This window comes from Anabrus simplex, chromosome 6, assembly GCF_040414725.1.
Source record: "Anabrus simplex isolate iqAnaSimp1 chromosome 6, ASM4041472v1, whole genome shotgun sequence".
NCBI lineage: Eukaryota > Metazoa > Arthropoda > Insecta > Orthoptera > Tettigoniidae > Anabrus > Anabrus simplex.
This window is the reverse complement of record NC_090270.1, coordinates 257,095,199-257,119,302: the sequence shown is the minus strand read 5'-3', so window position 1 is coordinate 257,119,302 and position 24,104 is coordinate 257,095,199. Positions and strand designations below refer to the sequence as shown.

Here is a 24,104-nt window from a genome sequence, read left to right as displayed (position 1 = left end):
GCTCCTAGATCAAGGTATAATTTCATGTGTGAAACATGCCTACAGAAAGCGACTAGTGCGTTACTTTCGCCGTGAAGCTGCTAGAAATACGCAATTGGAACGTAATTGATGCAATGCGGAGTGTGACAGTTGCCTAGGATGGTGTTCCTTCATCGACAATGAAGATCTGCTTCGTCAAGTGTGGTTTTGGTTTGTTAAATGAAGTAGAAGAAGAAGACAACAATGAATATGAATGGGAGGAGTTATGGCAAAAGTCCAATGTCGGTATAATTTTCTCCGAATACATTGCCATAGACCATGCGGAGACTACTCCATAACAGCGAGATCCCGCCATGATGATCGGCTGTGATCACGTGACGCCAGAGGGAGATGTTTTTAAAGTTTGTTTGTTGGTGTCCTGTGTTTCCAATTTGGACAGTCCTGTTGGCTCCCCTGTGCAAGTGCTTTATACTGTAATTAAATCAAATAGGTTATAATCTCTTTGCTTAAATTGCATCGTGCATATACAGTAGGTTACTCTTTGTCTTTGAATCGTATTTTATTTTTCCCGGGTGTGAGGTTACATTTGACAGTGTATAGCGTTATCCAAGAGCATTATTTCAATAAATGCACCTTGTTGGATACATTTCAGGAATTTTTTTTTCCACGGTATTTGAATCAAGGTGATTGTATGCATTAAATTATCTTAGAATATTTTGTGATGCAGCGGGCGTTGGCATTTCTGAATTTCGAGTTAGCGGCGGTTAATTCGAAATCATGTAATTCGAAGTCCAATTTTAGCGTCCTAATGACTTTGAATTAATAAGGTTTTACTCTATTACAAAAGAGTCAAAGCTAACAAACACAGAAAATATTCGGCTGTGAACGTACACTAGCGAGAATCTGGCCACCAATACACTAATATAAACCAAGACTTAATCATACTTAAATGAGTAAATAAAGGGAATAAGATGAGCATATATGAGAATATCTGTATAGAATTGGACCAGATTTTCATTACGAATAGCAGTCTGAATGATATTCAAGACAACAAAATTTCACTGTACGTATAATACCTTTTATCTTAACGTCGTCTGCCTCCGTAGCGTAACGGTTAGTGTTATTAGCTGCCGTCCTCGGTGGCCCGGGTTCGATTCCCGGTACTGCCAGAAATTTAAGAATGGCAGGAGGGCTGGTATGTGGTTGAAATGGTACATACAGCTTACTTCCATTGGGGCTGTGCCTGAAAAGAGCTGCACAACTTCAGGATGAGGACACAACTTTACTTTATCTTAATGTTTCGTAAAATCAACAGTTTAAAGTTACCTCCTTATTATCAAACACCCCTCCTGCCTGATTTGCGCACAAGCAGAATATTTCCTCTTCTCCTGCCAAGAACACTTCCCCAACCCCTCCAAGTTAGGTCCCTCCGGACACAAGAAAACACAAGTACAATACTCAGCAAGTTGGTGGCTGGTCGGTCGGTCGGTCGGTCGGTCGGTCGGTCGGTTGGTTGGTTGGTTGTAAATAAAAGAATTCTAATGTTTAAATGTACCAAACCATGACAAAATTTTGTCAACACTCAAAATCTTTCAAACACACAATATTTAACTACAGATACTCCAAAACACAAATTCAATTTCACCACTGAGTAACACTAAATTACAAAACAGGCATGATAGGTCATTAATAAAAAGAGAAAATAACTCCCCAGGTAAATCACTTACCAAACTTAACCTTCATCCTAACTGAGAGAGATCACAACCCTCCACAAAACACAATATCAATACATAAAACAGCATCCACTCATACATACCAGTTAAATAATCTTGAGTGCCATGCACAAAACATTTATATCGTCATCAAACTGGCTAATCTGTCCTAGCATTTTACCTTATACTGTGTGGACCCATTTAGTTTACAAACAAATACACAGCACGAGGAGAAACAAATTTAGACACTGTAAGAATTCCAAATATAGAGTAAAATTAAATTATTTAATTTACCTTGCACCTCTGTTCTATTAAAAAAGGAAGTCTACCAAGCTCAGAATAAGGACATTTGCATCATTACATGTTAGGTGGTCACTTCCCACTTAGCCAAAGTGTTACCAAGGTGTACATATAGCTTAAAAATTACTACGCATCATTTGAGTCCATCTTTGAGTATAAGTGTGAAAATAAGAAATAATTTATCACATGTAGAAAACACTAAATTACAAAACAGGCATGATAAGTCATTAATGAAAAGAGAAAAGAACTCCCCAGATCACAACCCTCCACAAAACACTCCTTCATTTGAACACCAACACCCCGATAAAAACACCTCCAGAGAACATCAATCACACAATAAAGGAAGTCTACCAAGCTCTGAATAAATTTAAAAAACTACAAAGCGCCAGGAGAAGATCAGACTTTTGCGGAGATCTGGAAATATGCAGGAACATTAGCAAAAGTTGCCCTCCATCAACTACTTGTCTCTATCTGGATTAAAGAAGAACTACCAGAACACTGGACAACGGCCCTCATTCACCCACTGAACAAAAAAAGACAAAACCGACCCTAATAACTACAGGGGAATCTCGCTCTTAGACATAACATACAAAATATTTTCAATAATCATCCTTAATAGGATAAGTTTACAACTTGAGAAAGAACTAGGAGAATATCAAGGAGGTTTCACACCCTGGAGGAGCTGTCCTGATTAGATCATGAGTCTTAAGTTGATAATGGACTATAACAGGAGAAGAAACAGAGATATGCTGATAACATTTGTAGATTTCAAGAAAGCTTATGATTGCATCCATAGAGAATCTCTGTTTAAAATTTTAAGACACCTTGGATTACACCCGAAATTAATAAACATGATAACATTGACTTTCACTAACACCAGATCAAAAGTGAAGTTTAGGGGTGAAACATCAGACATTTGAAATTAAAACTGGACTGTGGCAGGAAGATGGGCTCTCACCACTATTATTTATTTGTACTTTAGTAATGGTAATGAGGGAATGGTTTAGGAAATGTCCCCCAAAATAAAGATTGGCCGAAAAATCAAAACAAATTGCCTGGGTTTCACTGACGATTTAGCATTACTAGCAGTGGACATAAGAGAAGCAAAAACCCAGATATCAGAACTTCAAAACATTGGAAATAAAATTGGCCTCAAAATATCATTTGAAAAGAACAGAAATTATGCCCCAAAAACCAACACAACTAAAAGAAGTTACCATAAATTATAATAAAATCAAAATAGTAACTCAATTTAAATATCTTGGAGAAGTAATAACACATAACCTAAATGAAAAAATCTCAATCCAAACAAGAACAAATAGATTAGCTAAAGCACAAAAATTAACATGGTATATCTACAAAATAAATGTCTATCAATAAATGCAAAAATAAAACACTTCAACACAGTTATAAAACCAGAAGCTACATATGCAGCAGAAACACTTTTTCACCTGAATAAACAATCAAAGACTGACAGACTTCAGAAAATTGAAAGGAGGATTGGAAGAACCTGCATCAACAAAAAATGCCAGAAAGATGGGCAGTGGTGGTTAATACCTAACAAAGTTGTGTACAAAGAGCTAGAACCCATTACAGATACTATGCATAAGAGGAGGCTGGAATTCTTTGGACATATCATGAGGATGCAGAATTCGAGACTTCTGAAACAACTAGTACAACACAATCTTGTCTCAAAAAATACCACAACAGGATGTAAATGGATCAGAGAAGTAAGAGAGGATCTGAAGGAAATAGGCCTTACAACAGAAGACACCGCAAATAAGATAAAATTGAATACAAAACTCAAGAATACAAACCTCTGGTTTACCCTTACACAAAACAAACCAACAACACACATATTTTCAACTGAGGAAAGGGCACGAAGATCGGAGTGTCTGAAGAAGTACTGGGAGGACCGCAAAGCCCGAACATTCCCTTCAGAGAGACCTGAATGGCGGACTGACTAAAGTGATCCTATGTGGTCATAAAATAAGAAGAAGAAGAAGAAGAAGAAGAAGAAGAAGAAGAAGAAGAAGAAGAAGAAGAAGAAGAAGAAGAAGAAGAAGAAGAAGAAGAAGAAGAAGATGATGATGATGAAGAAAAAAACACAACAGAAGAAGAAGAAAACAACCAAGAAATGAGAAGAGGTGTTAACCAAACGAACAGCCCTGAGAAATACAAAATGAAAAATATTTCTAAAATATATAGAAGTGGTCATATCCGAAACCTGACTCGCTGATAAAAAATGACAAAGGTATAAGAAACCTTTATACCACCAAGCGAGTTGGCTTTGCAATTGATGCGTAGCTGAGCTTGCATTTGGGAAATGGTTGGTTTGAACCCCACTGTTGTCTGCCCCGAAGATGGTTTTCCATGGTTTCCCATTATCACACCAGAAAAATGCTGGGGGCTGTAATTTAATTAAGCCCACAGTTGCTTCCTTCCCACTCCTAGCTCTTTCCTATCCCATCATCGCCATAAGACCTATCTGTGTTGGTGCGATGTTAACAAATTGTTATTGTTGTTGTTTAATTGAATGCATGCAACACCAAGCCTGCATACTAGAAAGTTGGCAGATTCCTATCAATGTCAGTGATCATGGTGGCTGGGTGCATGTAGGCTATAAAGATGTTTATTTTTAACTGGCACTTTTTTGTTTAGGAAGTGGTCATTAAATTGTATAAAACATCAAAAAAATATACTGTATTACTATAAAAAGAAATACATTAAACATAAATACATCCCCAATCATTTGGCTTTTGTTATGTTTATGACTTTAGCATTTTAATTTTAGTCTTTCTTTTAAATTTAAACACTGATCATTCTATTTTGAAATGATCAAAAGAACATTGATATTACTGCAGAAATTGAAATCATAACACACGTTACTACAAATCAAAACAATTCATCCTCCGATTTATTGTTTTCTTTTTTCTTCTGACAGGGCTTCACAAAAACCTTAATCACTTTTCAGTCTTCTGTAACATGCATCACGATGGGGATGTACCTTAAGACCATGGCCGCTTCCTTCCCAATCCTGGCTCATTCCCATTCTTGTGTTACTGAAAACCTTCAATGTATTAGCGCAACGTTAAACCACTAGCAGAAAGAGAAACATGCATGGTGCTCTCATGGAATCATCAGTTTATCAGACATGGTAAAGAGATTTTGGTATTTTGGAGCAAATATTGAGAATTTCCCATCATATGTTTTTGTAAGTGCTTGTGTTTTGGGGGGTTGGACAGTTTTCCTCCTTATGGAATGGTTCTTTGAAATCAGTTTTTTAGTTCTAACAGAGATAGAATTTTAGACTTCTCATAATACAGCCAACAAATGAATGTTTCTTGAGCTTCTTCTGAAGTCAAGGAATTCTTAATTTAGCATAATTTTCACAACAAATGGGCGAGGATTATTCCTGCATTCTCAAATTATTTATACCCGCCCATTATGCACATTCACTTTTTAGCATATCAGATATAGTAAGTCTCACTTTTTCATGAAAAAAAGAACATACAGTTATTCGCTAAGAAATATAATTGTTTCAAATGCTAGCAAACTGTGCAGTTAACTTGAAATCTCAGTTTTGGCACATTCATGGTTTTTTGGGGGGAATTTTTCTTATTGTCAGAGTTGCTGTATCGTGTGGATATTAAACGACTGTCAGAGGGCTTGTCTTCTGTAATCAGTCGTGTCGGGCTGTATTCGTCATTTTGGAAGATGTGACCGAAATAGGCTGCTTTCCTGCATTTTGCAAGTGTTAGGACTTCACATAATTTCCCGGCTTGATGTGGTAGTGGTCTGTCCATGCGATCTGGAATCTTCAACTTCTGGCCACATTTCAAGAGGCTTGCAGTTGGCTCATAGATGAAGCCTGTAGTGTTAATTTTTTAATTTTTTGACGCTGATTACCATAGTTTTTGAAAGTATTTTAAGACCAACTTTTCCTTTTCACTGGTCCATCTTACTTCAATTAGTATAAGAGTGGATGACTTTCTTGTTGTATTTTCCATTAAAACATTAATCACCATCACCTTCATGCCTTTTCACTACAGTATATCAGTTAGATTCGAAAGGTATAATTCGAAGAAATTATTTTATTGTAGAATGTGTGAACTAGTTACATTTCTGCTTCTCATTTCAGTCGTTTGGGAAGCTGGTGAGCGTGACTCGGGATCCCATTAAAGGAACCATCTGGGCTTTCACCGACAAGGCCGTGTTCAGGTACAAGGTGACTCGAGAAGAGCGGAATGTATGGCAGGTGAGAGTCGCTGTATGTGATGAGGTTTATCATACCATTGTACCTGTCAAGTACAAGGATCCATGATGTGTTTCAGATTTATGTCGATAATGGAGAGTTTGAGCTGGCCAAGCAGTACTGTCAAGATAACCCAGCTCATCTGGACCAAGTGCTGGTCAAACAGGCAGACATGTTCTTTGAGAACAAGGAGTAAGTTGATTGGTAGTGTACTTGCTGTCTTTAATTATTCTGACTCACAGAACTCAAGAGTGGAATTCAAGAGGACAAACTGGGGCAAATAATCTTTTATAGGAAGGGAAATTAGGGATTGGAATAACTTACCAACGGAGATGTTCAATAAATTTCCAATTTCTTTGAAATCATTTGAGAAAAGATAATGAAAATGTTATTTGCTTTAGTCCCACTAACTACTTTTATGGTTTTCGGAGACGTCAAGGTGCCGGAATTTAGTCCCGCAGGAGATCTTTTACGTGCCAGTAAATCTACCAACACGAGGCTGACGCATTTGAGCACCTTCAAATACCACCAGACCGAGCCGGGATCGAACCTGCTACGTTGGGGTCAGAAGGCCAGCGCCGCAACTGTCTGAGCCACTCAGCCTGGCATTTTGAGAAAAGGCCAGGGAAACAGACATAAGTTCTTTTGAAATTTAAGTCTTTGTGTACGGTATTTAAGTTAGACAAGAAATATATCACCTTTTACAGATGTGAAGGATGGATTTGAGAAAGTCCAAACAGAGTTTGGAAGTGACGCTGTCTCTCGGCATTGGCATCGGTGATATTCCGCATTGCCGGACTCCTCCTCCCCCCACCATTTATCCCCTCTCAGCACCATGCCACCTTGTTATCCCACGGCGGTTGACAGGTCTTGAAGGTCCGATGAGGATCCGGATTGAAACTGAGAGTCTGACACCTGATGATCGATTACGTGTAATATGGAATTATTGATTTAGCATTTAATTCCACTTCGGTCCCATGTAGGGAGTAAAGGTATAGGCATCGCACAATCAAGATAGAATAGGACTGACAAGTTTTAACTGTGTAAAAACACTGTCTCCCGATTACCTCGGATCGAGTAGGGGTATTTCAGTCGCCTTGACAAAGAATACTGCAATGTATTCGAAACGTCGGCAAACTATACGTGATGTGCAAACAAGTACAACACGGTTCAACCCGGAAATTAAATTAAATAATTCTTCACACCATGGAAGCTTCACTTCTAAGATACTGTTAATTTATATTTTCATTCACAACAATCTTGACTAGTCTACATACAACAATCAGTTCTAAAATCTCCACTTGTGGTTGACAACACATTTCAACATTAGTTACGTCAAGAACATGAAAATGATATAGGTGGGTCAAATGAGCCCCTGTATGAATATCCTCTTTAACCAAGACTTATGTTAGAGGAAGAAGATCCATTTTAGTTTTGGACATTTTTTTTAGTTAGATAGAATAGGACTGACAAGTTTTAATTGTGTTGAAACATTAATTTATGTTACTCACACTTATGTATTGTTCACATTTTAAAATTATTCTCCTTGCATGTTCGTCTTAAGAGATCATATATTATACTACATATTGTTAAATAAGGTCCCGAACCTTGACATAAAGGTTGTCTACAGGCTGAAGATGCCCAAATAATGGGTGAAGCATATACCTGATAAGTCTATAGAAATTCATGTAGATTCAAACCACATTAAACATGGAAGGTATTGAATAGGTGGTTTTACTAAATTATCCTTGAGATTTTACACCTAATGTCGTATTCAGTACGGAACAATAATGAGAGTTGTTACTTGTAATTTAATTATTTTCAAACAAATTGTGAGCTATTCTGTGTCCTTTGACAAACACACATTGGTGTCAGAATGAACCAATAAAATATTTTTAATCTTATCATTAACTCTGTCATAACTTTTAGTCTGAACTATATTGGTATATCTATTGAGTATTCCTGTCCACAGATATGAGAAGAGTGCCGTTCATTATGCAGAGACTCAGTCATCATTTGAAGAGATTACGCTCAAATTTCTGCAAGTGTGGCAGATAGAAGCTCTTAAAACTTTTCTCAAGAAGGTTAGTATTGCAGTATTGTGGTATTTTGCCAAGTAATTTGAAAAAATCTGTTATTATTTTAATGCTTCATTCTTTTTGTACCAATCTATTGTGGTTACACTAGAAATAGCTGTTGATGTCTTCTATTTTTCCCTCTTTTTTCAAAAATCTGGGTGATCATAAGTTGAGTTTTAATTCAACAGTCAATCGTTCATGTGTTTACGTGTCCTTACTGTTGAAAGGGTGTAAGTTTATTAAAGTGGTCAACTACTTCAATAAACTTACTTGTTTCATATTTATTTACAATTTTCAATACGGACCAACCATGAAGTTTATTAGATGCAATGTTGTGAACAAACCGAACACTTACATAATCCTCTGCGTACAGAACCATTTCTTCATCTATGACTCTCTAGTTTGTTAAATTCTAGTCATTGAGTTCCAGACGACCGTCACCACTGAAGAGATGTGTGTTAAGATAAACACAAATGCCCATTCCCTGAGCCAGAGGGATTAACCAGACATGACTAAAAGTCTAGCCTGACCAGGAGTCAGATCCAGGACCCTGTGAACCAAAGGCTGTTATGCTAATCAATCAACCAAAGACCTGGACACTTCCAGGTTATGCGTGACAATCAGCCAAAGAACTGGACAGTTCCAGGCCTATCACTACTTCTCATTAGCCTGTTTGGCTCACTATATTAGGTTACTTGTTAATCTATCCTGTGCTTATCCTCAAGGTTCACATTTATTTGTTGATTAAGATCACTTCCTTAAATTAGCTCTACAGATTACAACTGGTAGTTATGTTAGCCGCTTACAGGTCCGTTACTTCCATCTAGCAACCAAAAATTCTTTGTCCATATATTCCATATTCCTGTTTGTATGGGAACTACCATATTTCACGGCATAATCGTCGCCACCGCGTAATCGTTGCATCCTTTATTTTCAATACAAAAATCGGACTTTAAACCTTTAATTACATAATCGTCGCACGTCCAAATTTTGTTCACTAATCTGGTTAAAAGGTAAATGGAACTGCAACGTAAGTTGCACATGAATGCGCAATTTAAATACGTGTATGGTTTATGGGCAATTTGGCAACACAGTCACGTTTGCGACATGTTGCACAACGTATAAATAAATAATACCGGTATATGAACGACGCATGGCTTACCGGTAGACTATCGGCAGTTTGACAACGTGGTCGCGAGACAGTGTACTATTTATTCACCACCTACATATTATGCTTACCGGTAGGCTATCGGCAGTTTGACAACGTGGTCGCGAGACAGTGTACTATTTATTCACCACCTACATATTATGAGTTCCCATTTGAAATACGTAAGGCTGTAAGTTATCGCTTATCGGCAACGTCGCCAGGAAATACCGGCTAGGTAGGTTGAATGGACCTCGAACCAGCCCTCAGATACAGGTAAAATTCCCTGACCCGGCCGTGAATTGAACCCGAGGCCTCCGTGTAAGAAGCAAGCACGCTACCCCTACACCATGGGGCCGGCTCCTGTGTTATTGCGCACGAAGTGAAATCCAAGACGATAACGCAGATTTCCACGGAATTATTCAGCCGAATTATTTACGATGTCTCAGTTGTCATCGCTAGACTCTTATCTTACTACTACGTCATAAGTGTCCGGGCATGGGATGAAAACTTTTATCCAAGCAGTCAAGATAATTATTATCCAATGCTGTTAAAGTTTTATTTTATAAACTCGTCAGTAATGTAATGTAAAATCATCAATAACTGGGAAGAAATATTAACCTAATTACCGTATGTTTAAAAGAAATTGAAAAAAATTAATGTTTGTTACTGACGTCTCGGAATACAGTCAACTATACAGTAGATCTACACCGCGCTAGCTAGAGCTCCGGTTTGCGAGCTTTGCGCAAGCGCAGTAGTGTGTCGCAACCAACGAGCTAAACTGATAAATTGTTGCATGCTTCCTTGCTGCCTAACAGTATTGGCTGCTCTGGAATGGACAGATCACAGATGCATTTATTTGTTTCAGATTTATGTGATTACTGTAGACATGTGTGCGTGAGAATTTAAGTTTTTAATTTGTGTTTTGGGTGTTTGCAGAAATAATTTGTTTTAATAGTGAACAATTACGGAAAGTCATTTATATCGCAAAACATTAACGTGTGAAGCATTTATAAGCGATTATGGGTAAATATAGAAACTATTCTGCGGGCTTCAAGCTAAGCGTAATTGCCTTCGCTGAACAGCACGGGAACAGAGCTGCAGAAAGAAAATTTTCTGTGAGTGAAAAGTTGGTGCGTGACTGGCGGAAAGTAAAAAACAAGCTAAAAAGCACAAACCCTACTAGACGCGCGTTTAGAGGTCCTAAAACAGGGAAGTTTCCTATAATTGACGAATAAGTGTTTAGGTACGTCAGTGAAATACGTAACAATGGCTGCAGTGTATCATATGAAATGTTACAAATTAAGGGACAGGAGGTAGCGCGCAAACACAACATACCGGTAACTCAGTTTAAGGCGACTCGTGGGTGGATTAAGGGGTTCATGCGACGACACAATCTGTCAGTGCGAAGGAGAACAACACTAAGCCAAAAGTTGCCTGCTGATTACACGGACAAGATTGTAAATTTTCACCGATTTGTCATACGTTTGCGCAAGGAAACTTAGTACTTGCTTTCTCAAATCGGTAATGCCGATCAGACTCCAATCTTTTTTGATATGCCTCGCAACAGCACTATTGCGCTAAAAGGATCGCGGAGTGTATTAATGAAAACCAGCGGTAGTGAGAAGTTGCGATGCACGGCAATGCTAGCCATTACAGCTGACAGGAGAAAGTTGCCGCCTTACATCATTTTCAAGAGGAAAACGATGCCTAAGAATATACAGTTTCCCCGTGGAATTCATGTACGAGTGCAACCAAAGGGTTGGATGGACGTAGAACTCATGCTGGACTGGGTTAAAACTGTGTGGAATAGAAGACCTGGTGCACTACTAAAACAAGTAGGTCTGCTTGTTTTAGATAGTTTCCGAGGTCACCTCGTGAACGAAGTGAAGCAAATTCTCACTACAAATAAGACACGACAGATAGTCATTCCTGGTGGCCTAACATCTGCTTTGCAACCACTAGACGTATGTGTTAATAAACCCTTTAAAGACCACTTACGTCGATTTTACAACAAGTGGATGATGAGCGGCGATCAGCATTTGACACCTGCCGGAAATATCAGGCGTCCACCCTTGGACTTGTTATGTTCTTGGGTGAAGAAGAGTTGGGATCTTATACCACCTGAACTAGTCTCCAAGAGCTTCAAAAGGACTGGGATTTCGAATGCACTAGACGGTTCCGAAGATGACGCAGTGTGGCAGGGAGACGAAGAATCTGATACTGGTATTAACAGAGGCGAGGACGGCGCATCAGATAGCGAAACCTGTGATAGCGACACCGAAGATTTGGAATAAATTGCGTACCGGTAAGTCCGCATTTCACACCAAAGCGATAATTTTTTGCAAGTGTAATATTTTAACTTTAATACTCAAATTAATGACAAATTAACTTAATACGTTCATTTTTATTTTCAGGTTGGAAAAACGTTCGCCAGATTGTTGCGAAAAATTATGAATTTTGTTTTAGACTATTTTAATTATTTTGATGTATAAACGCGAGTATTACGTGCATCTTAAATTTGTATCAAATACAATTTAGTTATAAATACATTTTTTGAGTATTACAAATACTGGTATTAAATATTCATCGTATAATGGTCGCACCCTACAATTTTTTTCGAAAATTTTGGTATAAAAAGTGCGATGATTATGCCGTGAAATACGGTAACTTCTTTTGGTTAGGTGCTCAAGGTTGTGAGATCAGTATTTGATATTTAAGAGTACTTAAATATTAGAGACCCATATGAGTAATTTACTAGCAAGCTTTTTAGTGCAAAATTCAAAAACACAGACATCTCTTGAAACCTGCATTAGGTGAAGAAATTTGTTAACCCTCTTCATTAGTTGTCTACAACCTGATCCTTGGTCATAATACCATTCTCTCTTTATTTACTCTTCATTAAAAAATGTTTCATTCTGGCACCTTGGTATCTCCGAAAACCGTAAAAGTAATTAGTGGGATGTAAAGCTATTATTATTATTATTATTATTATTATTATTATTATTATTATTATTATTCTGCTATTTGCTTTACGTCGCACCGACACAGATATGTCTTATGGCGACGATGGGGTAGGAAAGGCCTAGGAATGGGAAGGAAGCGGCCGTGGCCTTAATTAAGGTACAGCCCCAGCATTTGCCTGGTGTGAAAATGGGAAACCACGGAAAACCATTTTCAGGGCTGCCGACAGTGGGGTTCGAACCCACTGTCTCCCGATTACTGGATACTGGCCGCACTTAAGCGACTGCAGCTATCGAGCTCGGTTTTATTATTATTATTATTATTATTATTATTATTATTATTATTATTATTATTATTATTATTATTATTATTATTATTATTATTATTAAAATGTTTCATACTTATTTCAGTAGTTCATTTTTTATTTTTATTTTTTTTTACTATGTTTCAGAAACTGGAAACATTAAAAGCTCAGGACAAGACCCAAGTGACAATGATCGTCATGTGGGTGATTGAACTGTTCTTGAACCAGCTGGGATCTCTAAGGGATGAAGGCAAGGAGAAGAGCGCTAGATACAACTCGTTACAGATGGAGCTGGATGATTTCTTGGCTCAACCACCTGTTATGGTAAAGTAACTTGTTGGTCTTCCAAACTCAGTATTGAACAATAACCCTGGTGCAGGCCTTCATGTTTAGTTTCATCTCACAAGCTTTTGATTTTCTTCTGGGATATTAGGCTGTGTTAATGTTATGAATATGTCAGTATTTCAACTACTCCTCAGAACTGGTAGGCCTTTTTAAGATGAAATGATGCAAGCTAGATGGGCACCAGGACTTTTATAGCAGCAAGAAGACTAAGTGGTGGCAGTATCGACTTGCTTCTCTCTCAGATTGGTGTTCCTGTCATTACTGCAGTGTGACCCAGGGCTCCCATTCTTCTGCAATCTTTTCTGAAAACCATAAAAGTAATTTGTTGGATATCTTCTGTAATTTAGTGGCATGTGAAGGTCACAACTCTCTGCTAATCTGTAGCCCTTCTTCTTTCCTATTGAAACAGTTTTCATATTTCATAATCTCCACAGCTCCACACCACAACCTTGACATCTGTGTGGAGGCTTGTGTGCTCACTGATCCCAGGGTTGTGCCACTGGCCTCAAAGTAGAACGAGACTAACTACATGTCCCCTAAGTTAACTGAGAGGTTTCTGTGCTCTTTTTCTTCATTTCTATTTTTTCCTCCTCTATTCTGACCCCTTGACATTTCATTTCTCTTACTATCTAGCCAGGCACTCTGCCTTGAGTAGTGTTTCTTTTCTGAGTGTGCATGTGTGTGGAGATATTCTCCTCCCCCGATCAAAACTTTGGGTTGCAGCAAGGTTATGCGTGGGTACTGGGTGAGTAGTTCCTAGTAGTGATTAGATAATCAAATAACCTCCATCCGATTACAGTGAAACCTCGTTAATGCATTCGTCAATAACACGTTTTCCCGCTTAGCTTCCCAGGTTTGCCGTTTTTCTGCAGTCTTTTCTGAAGTCCCTATTCTCATTGTACTGAATTTATATAACATTACTTCACTTACAGCGTCATGAGTTTTTGCTATTACCGCTTAGTAACGTCGCATTTTTCCTAGCCCCAAAAATGTTATTTGCCATCTCTTATGAAGGAAATGTGATTTCCAACTTGGGTAAGAGCCGTCGCCACAGTTGCATGATTACGTAAAAAGGACGTAAATTCCTGAACTTCACAGGATAAGTTGCACCTTAGGGGAGCAAGCCATTAGTCTCATGAATATTCATTTTGCTTGCTTGCATGGCTAGTGCATACCATGGAGGCCACTACGTAGGCTACGTGGAGCTACCAGCAGTGGCAATCCACTATGAGAGACTTTGTCTCATTTCCAAAAATTGATGCCTGCTTGGCATTCAGATGACATAGATGTCAATCAGTTTACCAATTTATAAATTTATAATGTCCAATAACAGACCAGCTATATTGGTATTATATAGATTATATTATATTATATAGATTTACGTCGTATTTACCACCAAAATTATCCATAAGCATATCTATCTCTCCATTTACCAATATTAATCACCATAATATCTCGTCATTCATTCCCATAAATATATCTCAGCGAATAATTATTCGTAAAACCACATCAACATGTCACTCAAATCCTAACTTCCCTACGTAAACATTTATCATTTCCAACTAGGCGGCAAATCATCTTAACATATCATTAATGTACTGCAACGGTACATTTCTGGGTTAAGTTTCATTTGTAATACACATGAACACGTTATCCTGTAAATGAGACACATGTATAAACTAAACAAGTTAATATTTACTCACATGTCATTGCGTCGTAATTGTAACCAGATCTAAGTTACTCAGAAATCAACTATCTTCTTTAAAACATTACGTCTGGGATATGTCTTTTTGTATACGTTGTTTTAATCCCGTAATGGTTGAAAACATCACTTTAAATCTCTCCTTGTTCAATTATAAACATTCCTATACTATGACATTGATTATAAACTCTGGAAGAAATACCTACTCCCATAATGATAAATCAACTAGGATAATCTCATTGCAAAGATAGTATCGACTGAGATTTCATCACGAAGAACTCCGTAACAAGCAACATACCAATGTTCACTACAAATATCTAAATACTACGTCTACGACACATTAGTCTCAAGATAATAAAATAATTCTTTGGAACTTAGCTTGCGGCTGCTGATGTTAGATGACTGGGTTAAGCTCCAATGTTGTCATCTTAGGGCTGTGTAGAAAGTCCCCAACATCCGTTACGTCACCATCAAGTAGTAGTCTCAAAACTCGGGTTAGCAGGATTAGCTGGGCGCTCTACGTCGGAAAGTCGGCTCCATCTCCGATTTAGCCTCTCATGTTGTAGCCGTCAGTCATATATGAAAGAAACATTTCCAATATGGCAATTAATATCACGTCCATATCCTTCAGAATGTTCTACAAAGAATCTATATTATATTTTCGTTTCAGGTTATTATGCCAGAAATTCAATGTCAATTCCTTGCGACAGATTTTAACAGGTAAATTATCAAATTAGCTTTTAATTTTTTTTTTAACCAGCCAATCAACCTATAATACATTAAATTCGACTTGGTATTTTGTAACGGCTTTCGGTCTATATTCCGACTACTGTCCGGATACTATTCAACTTCTTCTGACTATCCGCCTCGATATTTGATCAGCTATAAGCGTAATTGTAAAATTTCTTCACTGTGCAGGTTCTTCAGCTCTTATTAATTGAAATATCTCCCTTCTTCTTTTCGCGAGGATTATTTTTTTCGTAGATAAACTTACTTCGAAGTTTTGCGTACCAAAATGTTTTTATTGTTCACACTCTTCCTCTTTTTTAACAATTTTAAAAACTTTCTATTATTTTTTTATCACGGCCGCATGGATCCTTTATAACTTTACGTCTAACTCCATGACCTAGGCATACTTAATTCGCCAAATGAACATCTTTGCCGTCACATGCATGGCCTCCTTGATTTTATGCGTCCGTATTATATATACTCTGAAATCACGGCCTATTTCACTTAATATATTCGTTCTTTTTTAGATGTATGGCTCAATTACATAATCTTTGCTATGTCATTACCGTGCATGGCAAACTTTTAACATCGTATAACATCCTTTATTCCGTTATCAGGACGATGAAAACGCTACATTTATTCTCCTGCCATGGACAAATAAATATGCTGCTCGCAGTATATTTATTTCAATTTTTGTTGTTCTAAACTGATTTAGCTTTTCATCGGCCTGAATTCGTTCATCCGTATCATATGTTTTGGATTCTTGGTTAGTACTCTATTCTTGATCTTCTTTATAATACGGTTTCATGTTTGAGGCGTTGTATATGTTCTGATATGTTCCATCTAGATTTTCAATCTTATATGCGTTGTTCCCAAAAACCTTCTTTACTAAATATGGACCATCATATAAATGAACGAATTTGGCGAATATTCGTTCTGAAACGCTAGAGATTGGTACTTTCTTTATCATTACCAGGTCATCAACCCGGAATGGTGGGTGGAATTTCTTGTTTCGGACTCTTCTTCGTCATTTGTTTGCTTTTTCTTTCAACTTGGCGCTTACTATTTGATTGATCTTCTCGCAACTAGGTTTTGGTTCTTCGTTTTTTTCCTATCATTTCATCCCATGGTCAGCTGGTCGTTCATTCAGATGTACGAGTCTCGGTATCTGGCTCGTTGATTCATGGACAGTGTTGTTCATACATGCTTCAATTATCTTTATTACTTCAATCCATCTCCAATGGCTTTGGGAGCTATATATCCTACAATATTTAGAGATTTCTCGCAGACAGCGCTCCACTGGATTGGCTGACGGATGTCTTACTGAACAATATATATATGTTTGATTCCTAAAATTTGCATTGCGTCCTGGAATTCACTCTATGTAAACTGTGTTCCTCTATCAGTCAATATTTTCTTCGGTTTTCCCATCTTAGGTATAACGTTTTTGTTTATAGCTCTCAATATTTGCTTTGTTGTTCCTCTCTGTATAGGCTGTAAGACTGTGAATTTTGAGAAGATGTCCATTGTAACAACTATGTATTTATTCCCTTTAGCAGCCGTTGGTAATCTTCCATAGATATCTGTTGCAAAGATCTCACGAGGAGTCGTTGGTATTATTGCAGTTGGTTCTTGCTTGGTAAGGAAAGAGCTATATTTTGTCCTTTGGCATGTATCACAGGTCTTGATCAGATCTCTAATGGTTTGTCTCATTCCTGTCCATGTAAATCTTTCCATTATCGTCCTTACCACCTTTTCTATCCCCCATGTCCAATTATTCTATGGGAGTGCCAAATTATCCCTTTTTGCAAAGATCTGGGTACTACTATTCTGGTCCTTTTCAAATCCTTGCCGACATACTGCTTCAATATTCCATGTTCCAATGTATATTTGCCATCTCTGTTAATTCCCCTCTTGCCATCAAAATTACTTTGTTCAGTCTTTGTAATTTCTAGCATGAATTTCTCATCTGCTCTTTGCCATGCCGATATATCCCTTAGTTTCTTTAAAAATTCTTCGTCTCGTCTTACTAATTCAATTTGATTTATAGTTTCTTCTTTTGCCACAGGATTTCTGCTTAATGCATCAGCGAAGATATTGTCTTTTCCACTACAGTGCTCAATTCTGATATTAAACTGTTGGGCGAATAAAATCCATCGTGTGATTCTTTCACTTAGCATTGCTGCCTTAAGATCGAATTCCAAAGCTTTATGGTCCGTACGGATAGTAACTGGGAATCCACATACAATCTTTTTCCACTGTTGCAGAGCATAAATAATTGCTAGCAGCTCCTGCTCAGTTGTTGTATAATTTATCTCATGGCTGCGTAACTTGCGGCTTGCAAATGCCAAGTATACTCGATCCTCATCATTTTCGGGTGCCTCTTGGTATAAATATGCACCTATACCAACATTAGATGCATCCGTTTGTATGATAAATTCTTTAGTATAATCCGGATATCCTAACTTGATGCTATTTGCCATTAATCTTTTCATCACCACAAAAGCTTCTTCTGTTTGACTGTTCCATTTCCACTTGTTTTATTTTAATAAATCCTGCAATGGCGCTGCGATTTCTGTATACCCTTTACAGTGATTTGCAAAGAATTTGGGTCATCCCCAAAAATTGTCTAACCTGCTTTATTCGCGTTGGCCTAGGAAATTCGCAAATGGCTTGAATTTTAACCGGATTAGGTTTCACCCCATCTCCGTCAATAACATGTCCGACAAATAATATTTCATCTTGACAAAATTTTGGTTTGGCCAGGTTAATTTTAAATCCTGTGGTTTCCAAATTCTCTAACAATTGCTTCAGCTTACTACAATGTTCGTCGAATGTCTCTGTTGCAAAAATCATGTCATCCACATAACATGTCACATACTCTTTCACGTCTGGTAGTAGGTTCCTATCTAATGCCCTTATTAATACTGCACAACTGTTCTTTAATCCGAAGGGCAACCTACAGTAAGCATACGTTTGGTTGTCAAACATAAATCCAGTTAGAAGTCTAGATTTCTCTTCTAAAAGTATGTGATGAAACGAAGATGTAAAGTCTAAACTTGAAAAATACCTTTTGCCCTTAAATTTCTTTATTATTTCCTTAATTTTTGGAACCTGGTCATACTCCGGTATTAATTTCTCATTTAGCTTTCTACAATCGAGGCAAATTCTTAATTTTCCGTTATTTTTCTTTACAATTACTAATGGATTTAAATAAGGTGTGGTAGTTTTTATGATTATACCATCAGCTACCATCTCTTGGATGATCTTCCTCACTTTCTGGAAATATTTTTCAGGTATGTCATATAACCTTCCTCTGTATGGCGTCCAGTCATTCACGATGATTTTATACTTAAAGTTCGGAATCTTTCCCGGCTTATCTTTAAATATTCCTGAATACTTTTCTATAATCGAATATAATTTCTGTTTCTCTTTAGGACCCAACTTCGTTTCTGCGATCTTTCTCCAAATGTCTGACTCTTCTTTTTCTTCATCTTTTGTCAAGATCTTCTCCAAGCTATGTATAATTTCTTTAATTTCCTTAGTCTCATTTAACGGTATTTCCTCTTCCATTTGCTTTTGTGTCTCAATAGCTTCAAATTTCATATGTCCCGTTTCTTCTGCTTTTTCCTCTAACTTTATCCTTTCCTTGGTTATCTTCCCATTATCCTTAATAATTGGGAATCTTATTTCCTGATTTTTCAGGTCTATCATCATTTCCGTTGTTATTATAAAATCTACCCCAAGAATCACATTGTACTTGATTTTGTTCATAATTATGAATGGGTGCTCAAATATAAACCTGCCAATCCTGATATTTAAATAAGTTTGTATTTTACATTCAACAGATTTATCTGGTATAATCCCTCTTATTTTCATTTGTGCGACCGGTATAATTGGCAATTTTCCTTCCTGATTGACCTCAACAAATAACGCTTTTGATATAACACTTACACTCGCCCCTGAATCAATCAAGCAATGTGTTTTCAGGCCATTTATCCGTGTGGTAATGATGGGTAAGTACGATTTATTTTCTTTGTTAATTTCTTGCAACTCATCTAGTAAATCATCCAGATCGATATCCCAAGCCTCAATTTGCAGTACATACCAACTTTTAATTTTTCCATCCAATTTTTCCGAAATATCATCTCTCTTGTTCTCTAAATTGAAATTGGCGTTTTTTTTTTACTCTGGGAATCTGTTTGATACGATTGAGCTTCTGGATTCAATTTCTGCCCTTCTCTGTCTTTTCTTTTATATTCCTGAAGCTCTAAACTCTCGGCTCCCTCTATGTCTCCATTGATGTCTCGATCCCTGATCACTTCCTCCCATCTTTTTTCTCTAGTTTCTTTTCTCAATTCCTGAATATACTGCCTTTTCCTATTTTCCCTATTATTGTACCTGTTCATCGGCGTTCCATGATACATCGGCCTTTGTCTGTAACTTCCTCTTTCTCTTTCATTTCTAAACCGGCTAAGCGGTCGATATGGCAAAAATCGGCTATCTTCGTTCTGCCTTCCACCATCATGCCCATTTTGCCTGCATCTGCATCGGTTTCGATCACTTGTCCTCTCCTCATCTTCACTAATTTCTCTTTTCCGTGAGCTTCTATCATTATCTCTTTTCTCGGATACCGATTTCTTCTGAGTGTTTTCCCAGTTTATTACGTTTACTTCTTCTTGATTACTTGTGTTCCTGTGGATTCTTGCTGCCGGATGACTCGATGTCATATCCAACTGCCTTAAAATGCTTTCCATTTCGATTGCGGAAGTTACATTTGCAGCAGCTAGTAATCTTTGAGTTTCCGGAGGAAATTGCTTTTGTATTGTCTTTATCGCCTCTAATTCGCTGGGTGCGGAATAGAGATCCTGGAACCTATGGAACTGGTATGAAAAGTAGTCACTATATCTCGTTGGTCCTACTGACGAATATTTTTTTTAATACAACTCCAATCTGAGGTTTTGTTGTATCTCGGGGTTCCAAAATCGTTTGAGAAATGCGACCTTGAACTCATCGTAATCGTGGAAAGTATACTTAAATGCCTGATACCACAAATTCGGATTTGCATCTAAGTGTTTTTCAACTATCCTGAGCTTCTTTTCGTCAGGTATTCTGTTCTCTTTAAAGTATTCCTCCATTTCTCGCAAGAATCTCTTTGGTGACATTGCCGCAGTGTTGCTAAAATTTTTGGGCCTGTCATCGTACGTTTTTACTATATTTATAATGGCTGGGCTTCCATTTCCAATATTTACAACCATCACATCCTTACTACTCTGGTCGGTTTCGCCCGATATTGTCGGTGTTCCTTCCCTGTCATTTATATTTATATCCACGATTCTCTGTTCATTCAACTGCTTTGATATTTCTAGTTTTGTCGTTTGGATTTCACCTCTAATATTCTGAATTTCTTTCTTCATCTCATCGATTTCCTGCTCCGTTCTAATTATTCTTTTCTCTGTTTCATTCTTGTTCTTCTTCATTTCTTCATTTATAATTTTCATCTCATCTCCAATATGGTCACGTGCTAATATAAAATTATCTCCCAGTTTGCTGTTATTACGTTCTCATTTATGTCTTTCAACTTCTCATCATACTGATTCCATTTTTCTTGGGAGTTTACCCTCATCAATTCCATATTTTCCGTTAGCTTCTTGATTTCATCCTCTTTCAATTCCTGGATGTAATTTCTACTTTCTGCCAATTCTCCTCTAATTTTATTTATTTCATTATGGATCTCTTTGTTTTTATCCTCCATTTTTTCCATCTTTTCAGTTCGAAGTTCGCTTAACCCGGTTTTCATTTGGGAAACTTCTTCTTCAATTTTGTCAATTCCTGCTCTAATCATCTCCTCTTGCCTCTTCTCCATTCTTCTCATTTCCTCCTTCTGGTTCCGATAACTTTCCTCTTGTTTCTGATTACACTCTTGTTTCTGTCGGTACTCTTCTCGAAATCTTCCAAATATTTCTTCCAATTGCTCTTTCTGTCTTTCTTCTTGTTTCCTCATCATTTCTTGCTGTTTTTGTTCTTGTTTCCTCATCATTTCTTGCTATTTTTCTTCTTGTTTATGATTATATTCTTCTTGTTTACTTTTCATATTTCTCATTTCCTCCATCATTTCTTGCTGTTTTTCTTCTTGTTTATGATTATATTCTTCTTGTTTACCTTTCATATTTCTCATTTCCTCCATCATTTCTTTTAACATTTCTATTATTCCCTTCTGTTCATCTTTTGTCTTGCCTAACTCTTCGGTTATCTGGTTTATCTGCTCATCCTTCTCCTTAAATTTCTGTTCCTGTTCTTTTTTTGCCTTTTCTACATCCTCTATCATTCTATTTATCTCCTCATCCTGTCCTTGCAGTTTCTCTCCTTGCTCCTTCTGATATTCCTCAAATTGTAAATGAAGCTGGTTCAAATTCGTCATATTTGCATTTACTATTATCCAACCTCCTTAAAATTCCAATCTCTAAATTTATGACTTAGAATCACTAAAAACTATATTACCTGCTCAGTCAATATGGAAACCGACAATCCGACTTTCCCCGCTAATCAGCCATCCTACTATCCCAGTCATTTAAAACATCGAAAATGAGCATTTTTTTTTACATTACTACCTTATTACCTATTCTTATCTTAACATAATACAATATAATGATTGGAAAAGAAAACATTATAAATTACCTTAATCTATTAATTTTTAAAATTATTATTGCAATTTATTTCAATAATTTTTATCCATCTCTTCTTCCGCTTTTCTTCCACAGCCCTGAATTGTTTACCTGTCTCTCAACCTCTTCTTTCCTTTTTGGTGTCTTCTGTAAATATCCGATCTCAAATAATCATCTATTCTTCGCCTCATTGCTGGTTATTATCTTTCTTAGCCATCCTTCCTCATTATTTTCTTTAAAATATTCCCATATCGAGTATCCTCAATTATGTTCCAATGGTGAATGCCAATTCAACGTTTGGGCTAAGGCATCTTCAATCTTACTTTACTGCTGGGCATCAATTTATTGTATCCTACAATTATCTTGTCACTGCCCCTGAATATCCTCACTTCTACCTATACGTTATGACAATTTAATGTACGCCGCTTTAAGAATCCTCAGTTTTGTTTCACGGTGAGTCGATTTTTTTTTTTTTTTGGCAGCTCATTTTTTTTTTTTTTTTTTTTTTTTGAAACGTTCCCGCGGTATCTTTCCCTTCAGTTGCCCCACAGTTGGGCGTCAATTTTAAATGCACCATCCTGAGGGGATTTCTTTCTTGCACCATATTGGGCGACCCAACACTTGCTCCGGCTATTTTCCCCTCATCCAACCATCACTTCTACGGATCATTATATGGATCAATGCATTTAAGAAGAACGATGCTAAGTGTCGGTAGCTATGCCCGCCTCTAACATTCATTGAATAAACAATATGCGCATCATAAAATTTAAGCGATATCGCAATCTTCATTTCTCATAACACATTTATCGATAGGATAATCCTTAAATTGCCACACGACACCTTTCAGGGATAATTAAAATGCATCTGTGAATAGTATTTTTACGTGAGATCAACTGGGAAACCGCATTTCCTTTTTAATAAATTACCATCGATGCCATGCATCCACCGGAATCAATGTTAAGTTGTCCAAGTCCAATCATTCGAAGAAAAAAGAAAAAATTTTTTTTTTTAATTAATTAATTCAAAATCATCTATACCATAATGATATTAGCCTATCTTCAATAATAACCTCTAAATTGAATAATCTATAGTTTATTTCATGACTCTAGAATCATAAAAGAAAATCTGATAACATTTATTTACATCAATTATCTTCCTCCCCTCTGAATGGAAAAAAATTAAATTTAATCTATCTACAATCTGATTCAACTGATCCTCTTGCACTTATTATCCGCATCATAAAAATAAAGAATATATTCTCTGAAATTAATTATCTCATAATAATAATGACAATTAATTGATAAGCAGGAAAAGAAATATGGGTTAAAAAAAATCTAAGTCCATGCCTAATCTAAGTCCATCAGCTCTTATTTCTTTTTAAATAAAAATAAAATGCTTATTTTCGTCGATATTAAATTGATATTCTGTCACTAACACATGTATATCTTCCAATATTATAACGTCAGCGCTCAAAATGGCTATTTCAAATATATATCGATCATTAAGTGAAAAATATTGGTCACTTTGACCATGTCATTTGGTTAAAATATTCAGATAACATCCTAAAATTAAATGTAGGTATCGTATAAAGAACAATTATTATCGTATTTCAAATAGAAATCATACCTATCATGATTTATGGTTTCATCAAAGTCCAATCAAGTATCATAAAATTCGTAGGAATGTATTTGGTAACCTATTTTATTTAATTGTGGTAGAGATTCAAATTATGAAGTTGCTCTATCAATTAAAGACATTCTCGATACCAAATTTCAAATAACATTCAGTACAACGTTGACATATTCTCTATGAAGACAACAAGTTTCCTCTTATTTATTTCTTATTTGGATATTTAATCTGAAGACAGTTTACGGTAACCCACATACGAAATCTACGATGTATTTCATTGTATTCATGTACCACTAAT

The 24,104-nt window shown here is 36.8% G+C and overlaps 1 protein-coding gene across 3 annotated transcripts in view; it reads left to right on the top strand.

The window, feature by feature from the left end:
* dor (vacuolar protein sorting-associated protein 18 dor) overlaps positions 1-24,104 on the top strand; it is a 291,400-nt gene that overhangs the window by 96,201 nt on the left and 171,095 nt on the right. For all 3 annotated transcript variants that reach the window (XM_067149280.2, XM_067149279.2, XM_067149281.2), the window contains 4 exons: positions 6,133-6,249; positions 6,326-6,438; positions 8,219-8,330; positions 12,884-13,060. In XM_067149280.2, coding sequence (XP_067005381.2) covers positions 6,133-6,249; positions 6,326-6,438; positions 8,219-8,330; positions 12,884-13,060 — 519 coding nt within the window. The remainder of the gene's footprint in view (positions 1-6,132; positions 6,250-6,325; positions 6,439-8,218; positions 8,331-12,883; positions 13,061-24,104) is intronic.